This window comes from Octopus bimaculoides, chromosome 14 (genome assembly GCF_001194135.2).
Source record: "Octopus bimaculoides isolate UCB-OBI-ISO-001 chromosome 14, ASM119413v2, whole genome shotgun sequence".
Lineage (NCBI taxonomy): Eukaryota > Metazoa > Mollusca > Cephalopoda > Octopoda > Octopodidae > Octopus > Octopus bimaculoides.
This window is the reverse complement of record NC_068994.1, coordinates 59,785,369-59,798,167: the sequence shown is the minus strand read 5'-3', so window position 1 is coordinate 59,798,167 and position 12,799 is coordinate 59,785,369. Positions and strand designations below refer to the sequence as shown.

The 12,799-nt window shown below is 37.4% G+C and overlaps 1 protein-coding gene across 1 annotated transcript in view; it reads right to left on the bottom strand.

Moving 5' to 3' along the window:
* LOC106878006 (uncharacterized) overlaps positions 1-12,799 on the bottom strand; it is a 172,732-nt gene that overhangs the window by 38,764 nt on the left and 121,169 nt on the right. Inside the window, exons 2-3 of the mRNA XM_052972897.1 lie at positions 3,887-4,071; positions 2,107-2,180 (exon numbers count right to left, since the gene is read on the bottom strand). Of these exons, the coding sequence (XP_052828857.1) occupies positions 2,107-2,180; positions 3,887-4,071 (259 nt within the window). The remainder of the gene's footprint in view (positions 1-2,106; positions 2,181-3,886; positions 4,072-12,799) is intronic.

The following is a 12,799-nucleotide window of genomic DNA, read 5'->3' as shown; positions in this document are numbered from 1 at the left end:
CTTTATCAGCCAAAAACAGAAGCAAGTGTGATTTCAGGTCGTCATCATTATTAAAAGTTTTACCTTTTGAAGAATTTTGCAAACTTCAAAATAAAGGGTAATCAGACTCCAATGATTTTTCACTCCAATGATTTTTCACAAGTTAGCAAAGACATATGCGGTCTAGTGTTGTCATGGTGGAACACGATTCCTTTACGATTTGCTGATTCTAGCTGTTTTTCTTTGATTGCTTCCTCCAGTTTCATTAGTTGTTGACAGTAAACATCTGAATTGATCGTTTGGTTCCTTAAAAGCAGCTCAAAATACACAACACCTTTGTAATCCTACCAAATGGACAGCATGACCTTTTTTGATGCAATTCAGCTTTTGATGTGGTTTGTGCTGGTTTTCGACTGATGTTATTGTAGACAATCCATTTTTCATCACCAATGATGATTCGTTTAAAAAAAAAGGTCGATTTCATTATGTTTGAGATGCATATTGCAACTATTGATTCGTTGTGTTAAGTGAATCTCTTTCAGTTTATGTGGAACCCAAATATCGAGCTTCTTAATGAGTCAAAGACATTTTAAGTGATTTTCAATTGTTATGTGTGATACATTTAACCTCTCTGCAATCTCTTGCACAGTTATTTGACAATCTGATTCAATTATGGCTTTGATTTGGTCATCATCAACTTCAGGAGGTCGACCAAAATGTTAGTCATCATTGAGTGAAAAATCTCCAGAACGGAATTTTTTAAACCATTTCTGACATGAGCATGTCAGAAATGGTTGCCGTTTTCTTGACTTTCCAAATTTTTACAGGTGTCCAAAAACAGTTGTTTTCGAGATGTTTTCGAACCTTTATTCTCAGATTTTGTTCAGCCAAAGCATTTAATCCATCATGCCGAATAACTGATTTTGGTCTACCCCTTGGTTTATTTTCAAGGCTATCATCTCCTGAATGATAGCTTTGGAACCATCTCTGAACAGTTCTGATGTCAACAAAACCATTACCAAAAACCTGTTTAATATTCTGTTGAGCTTCTGCAGCAGGGTGACCCAGTTTCTACTCATACGAGAAAATCGTTCAACATAGTTTGGTTGTTATCATTTTCATAAGGTCTGTGGGTATGAATTCTATATATATATCTCATCATCATCATCGTTTAACATCCGTTTTCCATGCTGGCATGGGTTGGACAGTTAGACTGGGGGTCTGGGAAGCCAGGAGGCTACACCAGGCTCCAGTCTGATCTGGCAGTCTTTCTACGGCTGGATGCCCTTCCTAACACCAACCACTCCAAGAGTGTAGTGGGTGCTTTTTACATGCCACTGGCAGGTTGTACTGGGTTCCATGTTATCAGAAGCATTCAAGAGTGACCTGACATAATATATATGTATATATATGAAGAAGAGAACATTGAATTTTTGGAATAACAGATCTGTGAACCCTACTTAGTCATTAGGGGTCACTTCCTGTGTGTTGTCAGTTCTACTCAATCAGAATTACACATCAACAACTACCAGAATATTTTTTTGACTTGTTATATTCTTACCAGGATTATGGAATCAGTCCACTAAAACCTTAAACTCTGGCTCATCATTTGATGGTACCACCAACTCCATCTCCTCTAATTGCTAATTAGATTAATTACATATTCGTTACATTGCTTGGAAACACACAACATACCTGGCGAAAGTGAATCATCAGACTCCCTAACCGAGAAATATGAGTTGAAAAGTTGCAGCTCTGTTGATGAGACTTTTTCTCAGATTATTTATTGAAGGACTTAAAAAATAGTTAAAAAAAAGAAAGAACTTACAAAATTGAAATTTATAAAAAATTATAAAAGAAAATCTGTAAATAAGAATTGTTTTACAAAGGATTGGTAAGATGATCCCTCAAAATTGACTTACATCATGTTCTTAGATAAGTTTCTAATAAATCCTCCCTCATCGATACCCAAAATCTAATTTGCTTACTTTCACTGCCAGAAACAATCAAATCAAAATCAAGGAAATTGGAAATTTCAATGCATTGCATTAGGATTTACATTTGAACAACAACAAGAGCAACAACAACAACAACCCAAAAGAAAGGAAGAAAATTTCGTCTTCTTACTGGTTTCGGCAAAACTTTGAGCGTCAACTGGGCATTTTCCAACTGGTGATTGCTCTGTGTCAGCAACTGTACACCTACAAGAGAATGGTTAGATCTGAGAGTGCTGGTTGGTAGTATAAGTGTGAAGCTTTGTTTCAAATGTTGGCAGAAGGTCAGTTGTTTTGGAAGAGGACTCAACTGGTACTTATTTTATCAACCCCCAAATGGACGAAAGGCAAAGACAGCCTCAGCAGAATTTGAACTCAGAACATGAAAATGGACAAAATGCTGCTAGGCATTTCGTCTGGCATGCTAACGGTCTTACTAGTTCACTGCTTACAGCATTGGTGATTATATTACTCTAGTGAGATGAGATTTGCATGGATGGTTGGATGGAGATGTGAAGTTCAGTTGGAGGTGTGGGAAATGGGGTCAACTGGGTGTGGGTCAGAAGGGATTTTTTATCCCTGTTAAAATGGCAAAAATTGATAAATGGTCAAGGTAATAATGGTCAGCAAGTTTAGGACACTGAAGAAGTTTTCTCTGTTGACTATGCTGACTCATTTTTTGTTTTTATCTTTTAATATTTTTATGAAGAAAAGTACTGACACCACAAAAAAGGCACCCAGTACACTCAATAAAGTTGTTGGCATGAGGAAGAGAACCGTGCTGCAGGGACCATAGCAAAGCTACGCACATGCAGCTCAGGTCAGGAAAAACAAGCGTTATGAGATGCCGCTCGAAGACTGTAAAGAATCTGGCTGGAGTGCAGTACACTTTCCTGTAGAAGTTGGATGGAGGGGTTTTATTGGAACCAGATTGAGACAGTGCCTGCTGTCACTTGGGTGTCAAACATTGGTAAGCAAATGCCACCTTGAAACAGATCCATGTGACAGTTAAGGGATCCAGCTAGAGAGGAGATGATCCTGAAATGGACTTAAGATTGACTACTAGTCAGTCAAACCAATAAGTGGGGCCTCCATGAGCACGGAGCAACCGGTGTGTTGTAAAGCTGGCATTTAATATGCAAAGTTTTTGACTGACTATGTTTGCACAAACAAACTGTTTCCAAGTCTCTCCATGCTGCTATGGATATTTATTTGATCATTTGTTTTTGATCCATTTTTCCACACAAGCATGGGTTAGAGGAATATATTAACGTTAGAGGCATTAATTTGCAGCCAGATGTCCTTCCTATTGCTGGCTCTTGTCTGTATTTTCAAGCGAGGGATCTCTTATGTCACATATCCTCAAAGGTATTAAATGAGTGGACGATTTATTGACAGAAGTGACAGCATCTGCATTGTTTAGTAATTTCAAATACAAATTATGAAATGGTAAAAAGAAGTTGGTTAAAATGAATTCACCAAGATATGTAGAGAATATGGTAGCATGGCCAGTAGAGCTGAATATCTTTATGAGAAAAATTTTGCAATTTTTTTGCTTTTACAACTTTGTTATTCTATTTCAAAGATTGGCAAAGATTCAATATCAATTACATGCAGTAATGTTTTACAATAATTCAAGACTTCAGTTGTCCTCTTTTATTGTCTCTCTGCCTACTTTTAAAACTGATTCCAAAATTTATAAGAGATTTTTTTGAAATAACCAACAATAAGATCCATATCAGAATTTTAATGAAAAAAAAAAAGGTTAAGAGTTTGAAACCAGTTGTTCCCTGAAATATCTTGGTGAAAACACGACTTAATAATAGTAAAACTGAAATTTCAGGCAGACGGGAAGACACAGAAAATAGGTGAGGTGATCATTGCTGTGTGAAAGTGTTGTGGAAACAACTCACCTTTATGATGTTTATAAAGAAGTACAGCCTCATTGTTACGCAGCGGGTAGGCTATATCCGTTATGTAACTGCCCCCATGTTCCTGACCATTGAAGTACTCCAGAAGTTGACTCTTGTCGAAGTTCTCTGGAATGTTTGATACATGCACCTCCATACCTCCACATACACTGCACATTTTGCAGCCACTGCAATGGGAAAACAGAGAGAAAAAGGTGTGAGAGAGAGAGAGAGAGAGAGAGAGAGAGAGAGAGAGATGGTAAAAGGAATCAAATAAATCCAACAAGAAATTACACACACACACAATGTTAACATATGATTAATGCCACTGACCAGCACTTTGGCCATTTGTTTTTTTTTCTTTAGCCTCCAGTTGACCAACAGTCTATGTATGGTATTTGATATCAGAAATGTGTGTGTGTGGTCATGCCTCAGAGTTGAAGATGATTGTTCATCAGGTTTAACTCCTCTGCACCTATATATATTACAGGCCAATGTAAGATCCACAAGTCTTGTGCTAGATCAGGTGTTTGTTGTCTGTGAGGTTCCTTCATATGGCTTTCTACAGACATTTATCAGTGAAGAAAGAAAGGTCAGGCTTGGCTGAACATCAATCACGTGGAGAGAGAAGAGAGAGAGGGGTAGAGGTTGAGGGATAGAAGAATTAGGGAGGGACATACACATATATTTACATGTACACACATATATATATATATATCTCCCCTCTGTGTTGGCCCCTTGTGGGCAATAAAAAAATCACACACATATATATACACATATATTTACATATATTTACATATACATGTATATATTTACATACACGTATTTATTTACATATAGACATATATTTACATATGCATACACACACATATATTTACACACCAACTAATGGAAGATGGACATCCAGCATGTAAGACAGGCAATGAAGCTACCCATGCTAATATCTAAAGGAAATCATCTCAATAAACCCATGCCTCCTCTTCCTCCTCCTACAGACATTGAAATCTCATTAGATACACACCTGAATGCACAATCAACTTAATCTAATGTCTCTCACACACACGCATGCACGCACACACACACACACACACACACACACACACACACACACACACGCACCAGTAATAAGAACACGAGATTAGGTCTTTAGTCTATTCTTGTGCATCTGATTTCCTGATTGTTTTTAATTCTTGCAGCATTTTCTCTGCATGCATTTTATCCCCCACCCCAACGCAGACCTGCACACATCTGCAACATGCACAATCAATTCTGCAAAATACATGTTTATTCACCTCAAATTAATTGTAATGAAAATTGATGAAGCAGTAAATTGCTATTTGTAAATCCCCATTCTTGCATCTGTGAGATTTATTCACTTCAACACAATTTTATCATTAAAACACAAGAGACATGTTTGCTGGTGTTGCCGTTGTTATTGAGGAATGGAGAACGGGTTACATAACATTTTGGGTAGAATTCATTATACTTATCAGGAATAGTATCTCTTGAATAACAAACAAACGTTTGATGTATGTTGGTCTACCCAAGCAGATATTTCTTTTCCTTACAACAAACATATTCTGCAGATCTCATTCACATTTTACCATATTGACACTCAAAGATGGAATTAGATTAAATGGATTCGGTTTCTATCCCATAACCAACGGTGTATTGTAAGTATGGCCAAGGCATTGGATCTAGAACTATAAAAAACTGACTACAAAGTAAGACTCCAGCTGCCTCCAATAGTCAGAGTCTTGTAAAATTGATGAGTGGTTCATAAACTTGTGATTATTTCAATTCCACTTGGGAATAAAACTCAGAGAGGCATGGATTCCATCAGGTTGATTTTCCCAATTTAAACAATATCTGTAGTAGGAACCCATTCACAAATAGCTGTTCTGTCTCTCTTTCCTGGTGAGAATGTAATTTGTTTAACTTGCATGTATGCTGCAATAGATTTGTAGGTGACAAGGTGGTTGGCTGGACACATTTTAGTGTGTGTTGCAAATTGTTAGTTCTGTTGCATCACAGAACTCCAGGAGCCACACACCCTCCTTGTTTCTCTCACCATATCCATAGTCTCCATGTATGTCATGGAAGTCATTAGTGTGTTGGCCAACATAACTGTTAAAGCCATCAGCCATGATAATGAAGCTGCCTTCAGTTGTAAGTGAGCAAGCCTGCAAAAGCAGAGCAGTCCTTCTGTCCTTCTGTCCTTAGTCTTGCCTGTCGGGTGTTGATGACTGCTGCTGTTGAATTGCTGGTAACTGGTCTCATCTTGATTATCCTCTCACACACCCCACTGACAACCTCAATTACTCTTTTTATCCATTTCTCAGTTAACAACATGCCTAGCTTACTCTTGCTGTCCCCCATTACTCACCCAGAAGAATTTGTATCTCTGTCTCTCGTCTGAGAGGAGTTTGGTTGTGGATTCTTTCTATTGTCCCTCTGGCTTACAACAAACATTCATTCATTTTTCACTCCAGCATTTCCACAATCTTACGAGACCTACCTTTCATTGTGCCTATATATATGTAATGTCTGAATATTAGAGAGAAAAAGTCAAAAGATCTTCTGAAGTTGTCTTAATCCAAAACACTAAGGGTCATTCTTACCCACCCTTGAAGTTATCTTCCAATGTGTTCTATGATCCAATCTATTAAGTCTTGTATTTCACTTTGTTATGAATTTACCATTTATTTTTTAACCAGATCACATTTTCTTTTGATCTCAATGAATATTTAAGTAGCTGAACAGATCAAATTGATTGTTAAGCATAATATCTTTCAATCTTTTTTGCTGATTATATTCCCAATAGATAATTTTAGTCTGGAAACTGATATTTAAACCCCAAAACGATTTTAATTTATGCAGTAATGAAATTCTTGGTCTATAAGAAAAGTCGTAAAGTTGCCATTTTTTAGTGTTTCTTGATGACATAAAATAGTGTAAGAGAGTGCTTAAATACAATAGAATCAAGTATGTGATTCTAGTCAGAGAAAATTGGTCACGCAATGAAAAATAAAAACTAGACATTACTATTAATAATACATGAAATTTAGAAACCAACATCATATAGAAATCTGTATAAACAGATGAAATCTCTTTCTAGAATTTTTGGCCATTCTTATAAAATGGCACCTATCAGGAATGGCCATTGTTTTTATCTCTTAATACTCACTGAATCTATGCATGCATATACACACATGTATGTATATATATATATATATATATATATATATATATATATACACACACACACACAGATATATGAACAACTGCAACTACATACACACACACACACACACACACCACTCTCTCTCTCTCCCTTTTTTCTTTTGTAACTGTCCTCCTCATTAGCCCCCAAATTTCCACCTCTTTTTCCTTTTAAAGCTTATACTCAAACTATTGATTCCATATCTATCTCTGATCTAGAACCACTCACTTTCCCAACATATTCAAAGAAATTCAGAATGAAATGCTTAGAGAGTCAATAAAAACTTTCCAGACTTGATCCCGATCACCCCCTCCACCCCCACCCACTTAGACATGTCAGGGGTATTCAGCTTCTCTTTTTTCACTCCCACCTACATTATTGATGCATAATTACCATAGCCTGTCTTTTGGCTGCCCTATGGCACCCATTATACTTATAAACCATTTACAGATAAACTATCAACACATACAACATTGATTCCCCAACCCAATCTGGCCTCCCCTCCCAGAAAAAAAAAACGCCACAAGCAACACCACCATTCAATAATTGAGACCTTATAACACACTTGATAACTGATCAGGAAATTTATTTGATACTGTTTTGTTTTTTTTATTTTTTGCATTTCATTCAGTTTCTCATATTATAAATCTGTGATTACAATGTTTGTTGAGGTGAGCTGCAGGCAATTGGCTTTCACTTCCTGGTTACAGCTGTTTCACTTCACTTATTAATACCCTTTGGTTATGAAGAAAGGAAATCTTACTATTTCCCACTCCCCACTGACTCTATCTATCGATCTGTCTGTCTGTCTGTCTCTTTTCTTTTTTATTTATTTATTAGACTTCTTCCAAGAATGAAGGATCAAGTTTTTTAACGAAGAAACAAAACTCAATCATTAAAATCTGATAACAGCTTTGATAATTGTTACATTGAACTTTAGTAAAGTCTCAAATATTTTTACTGTTCCACTTAGAGATTGTATCAGTAAAGTGCATGTAAACTGGTCTTTTTCCTTGCTACAAGTTCTAACTTTACCACATTCTCATATCTGCAAAGCAGTTAACATCTATGACTATACATGATTCGTCTTTCTGGTCCTAGATAACTATGTCAGGCCTGCTGTGTTTGCTCTTGGTAGAAGTATTGATGTGAATGTTCCAGCAATATTCTTTTTGTTGATATGCATTGACATATGTGTATATATGTAATCCACGCTAGCATGGGGAAATGTACTACAAACAACAAATGAATGAATGATGCGTATATATGCGCGTGTGTGTGTGTATGTATGCATACATACATACACGCACACATACACACACACACACATATATATATATTTATATATATATATATATATATATATATATAGCTACATTGACCTATGTAACATTGCTTTTTAAGATAGTATATTGTGATTTGAAGGAAAAGGGACCTCACCCGGCAAAAAAAAACAAAAAAAAAACGAACCCTCAAGTCAGCCATAACAACCCTATTTCTCTGTGGAGTGTCATATTGGACTCTCTCTCTCACTCAAGAAGTAACAAACATGATGGAGAGCAAACCTCACCAATAAACAACTAAATGGTAACATTTGCAAGGTTACTAAAACTCTAATTTAGGCTGAAGTTCATTGGACACTCTTGGAAAAGTAAAGATGAGTTCCTCAAGTGCCATTATTGGAATCAGAGGGAATGAACAGAGAGGAAAAGAAAGCAAGAAAATCCAGCCGTGACATACACTGAATTGCTGGAATGTGACAGTGTGTCAAAAAACTATGTGTTTAGCTGTTCCCTTGCACCAGCTGCAATGAAGGACGGACATCAGTGGACATGGCTTGATTGTCAATGAAGCTTGATTCAAGTGGATTGGATGAGATTTCAGAGGGCAACATTTGAATGCTGTTTCTAACAGGTTGGGCACCCATGTAGGTCTCCCACATTGGTATGTGATGCATAGGTTGGTTGATTCGTCTGTAATCAGTAGTAACAAGCTGTAGCAGCAGCAGCAGCAGCAACCTAGAGTTTGTTTGATGTGGTTGTCTCTTCAAACGTTGAATCCAGTAACAGTTGTAAGGGATTAGGGGGTTGATCAACATAGATTTTATGGGAACACTTGTGGGGGTTGGTTAAGTTAAATACTGTTGCTCTTGTTTAGCTCCCTTTTAGCCCTGATTCAATAGACCCTATGCTCAAAAGGTATTCTAGCTGGGACAGTCTTGTCTTACTTCCAGGTATAGTTTATCTAGGGGTACATTAAGCAGGTAGGCTGTGGTGTAAGGAGAGAGATTGGGTTTCTATTATTAGCAGATTGAATGGCATAAAAATAGAATAGTGGCCCCAGGTCAGCTCTAATTAAGTAACCGTAAGATCAAAGGCACTCCAACTATGACCATTCCACCTTCCTATGTACAAGGAACTTACGATTCATTGTGTACCTTTCTAAGTTGTTAGGGTATGATACTAAGGAGATTTGTCTGCTATTTCTTGCAGGTTGAATGGTCATGTAGAGGCATCCATATTAGGTTCAGCTAAGTAGGGTGTGAGAGGTCAGTTTGGTTAGTTCAGTTGGGAAACAATCGCCATATTTTGATGGTCAAATAAGGAAACCACTCATATGAGAGAGAGATTGAGAGAGAGAGTGAGAGAGAGAGAGTGAGAGAGTGAGAGAGAGAGTGAGAGAGATTGGCAAGTGAGAAACTTGAGCTTGCTACACCACTGCCCACTGACATATATCCACACATCTACACACACACACAGTGTTCAAAACAAGGTAGTTATAATCAAGTTAGCTTTTATAGAGATGAACTACTTTTAATATGGAAAGCTAGGACGACGACAATAACAACGGCCATTCTCCTATAAATGCGAAACCACGTGCTGAGGTGGGAGAGAGAGAAATAATCAATAGCGAACCACTTTGTCTGTTCCTGTTTCTGTTAGTCTTTGATTCTCACTTGTTACCATTTCACTTCACTTTTAGTGTGAATATCCCTTGGGAAAGGCATGAACATCATACACTCTTGTTCATCTTCCACTGAAATTTGTGATCTTAATGCTTATGTAATTAATATCGATTCACTGTGTGTGTGTGACGGAGAGAGAGAGGGAGGAGGAAAGGTGGAGAGGAGAGAGGGTGAAAGACAGGGAAGAGGAGGAAAGAGGAGAGGGAGTAGATGTTCCTGTCATCACACAACAAAAGATGGTATTGATGAAGGAAAGGAGGAAAGCAATGAAAGAGAGGAAGAATAGAGATGTATGGGTTCATGTGTGTGTGTGTGTGTACATACATACATACACACACACACACACACTTTCACTCACCCACACATGAACTCTCAGTATATAAATATACACACACTGCTCTATTTACCCAGTGAGATTAAATGTATGGAAACATGTAAATTTATTTACAAACTTTCCTGCAAACAAGCTATTCCATAGCGGTAATTAGTGTGTGTGTGTGTGCGTGCATGTGTGTGTGTGTGTGTGCGCGCGCGCGCATGTGTGCAGTTATGTGAGTGTGTGTGTGTGTGTGTGTGTGTGCACATATACAGAAGAATTAGGAAAGAGAAGGTACAAACAAAAAGAGATAAAAAGAAAGGGATGATGGAATATGTTGTAAGATAGATGCATGTGTGTGTAGTCGGAGAGAGAGAGAGAGAGAGAGAGAGAGAGAGAGAGAGATAATAAGACCTAAAAATGGGAGGAAATTGGCAGAATTTTTGAAAGAAATCTATCATTAGTTCAGATGCATTGGTGGCCATTTGGCCATTGATGTGTGTGTTGTGTTGTGTATGTGTGTGTGTGCCTGTATAAGAACACACATGCACATTTGAACTGCAGATAACATGTATATATTGTAGCATGGCCAATACAATTGATTAGCTTTATATAAAAAAAAAATACTCCAATATTTTTGCCTTTACAACTTTACTCCTGTGCTGCTAATATTCAAATGCATTCTATTAATTTAAGTTTTACAAAGATGCAAATTTATTGCACACAACCTTTACATACAGCAACAGGCTTTAAAAATTATCCAAGACATAAGTTTTTCTGAAATAACAATATATTCAATATTCTAGAATTGTCAGAAAATCCAGGACAACCCAATACGGTATTGATTCTCTGATCTATCTTTTACCCTTCCTTGGTCACTCTTGCTCTCTCCTGACAGAAGGATCACAGCACTGCCATTCAGTTGGATGCTCTACCTGTCATTGCTGCAAGCTGTAACCCTGGTGTCTTCAGAGATCTGACGGATCCACTTATATGGAAGGATGTCATGTAGCCAAAGGATAGGGAAGTCTTGGTAGAACATGAGCATCATATAGTTCTTAGCTGGTTTTGGTTTGACATCATGGCCAGACTATTTCACCCCATTGTTGCATATGGCATAAATATAAATGGTGTAGATTGTCAAGGTTTTGTCACCCAGCATGTCAAAGATCACACAAGATGGTCTTCAAACTAGAACATGCTGGAGTTTGGAATTGAGAGGAGTAGAGTATTAAATGGATTAGAAGACAAGATGGACCTCATTAACAACTGCAGCACTTAGAAGACAAACAAATGGTCTCTGAAACAGGTAGGATATCTGTCAGTAATTCAAATCTTACCTGTACAACACTCTTATTTTCCAAATTACAGCTAACATTTCAGAAACATGGACCTTAAAATTTGAAGCTACATTCCAGCTAGGTTTTGAAATGCAGTGCTTAGGGGTTAAACAAGGAATAACAATATGAGACAGGTGGAGGAATAGTACCGTAAGAAAAGATCTTCAAATGATATATAAGCACACACACACAGCTACAAACACACAGACACCTCCCCACTTTACACTAAAGGACCATAAGTCAGATTTCTTTAAAAAACCTCTCATCAAACTTATTTCCCTCACGAAATCTGACTGATGATGTTTTGGTAAATGTATTCTTGATAGGATTATCCCTATTGTAAAAGCTAAACTTATTCTCCAGAACAAGAGATATGATCACTTGGTTCCACAGGATTTGATCTCAGAATGTAAACAGCCATAACTAAATAGGACAACCATTTTGTCCTTGGTTCTAATGATTCAGCCAATCTTACGGTTGACCAATTTTGAACTTGCAAACACTCTTCTGGTTGTTTGCTCCCTTACTGACCAAGCCATCTTGTTTATTGAATGATATAGCCCCAAGATCAGCCTGGCTCTAGAATCAGGCCTATGGTCAAACTCAGGTACAGATCGATGATCAAAGTCATTTTGATTGTCTTTTATTTAGGCAAAGTGTCTTTGAAACAACATTATTGTGTCCTTCCCTTTTTAAGACGGTAAGGTATGATTTAACTACTATTTCTACAAATACAGTAGTCCTGTAAAACTCCTTTACTGGTTTGTCGTTTAACCGAAAAGTGAACCCTAATTGAACAGATGATGACTTACATAGGGATTCCAGCTTTGACCATCCTGTTTCACTTACAGTGAATATTTACAGTTACAACAATAACCACCACCACCACCACCACCACCACCCCACCACCACAACAACAATCATCATCGTCAATATCATTTTAGAATCCACTTCTCTATGTTAGTTTCACAATTTCCACTATTATCATTTACTCTTATTCCTCCCCCCCACCCACTTCTAGTATCACTCTCACTACTATTATGGCTGCCACCCCCACAATATCTAGTAATAC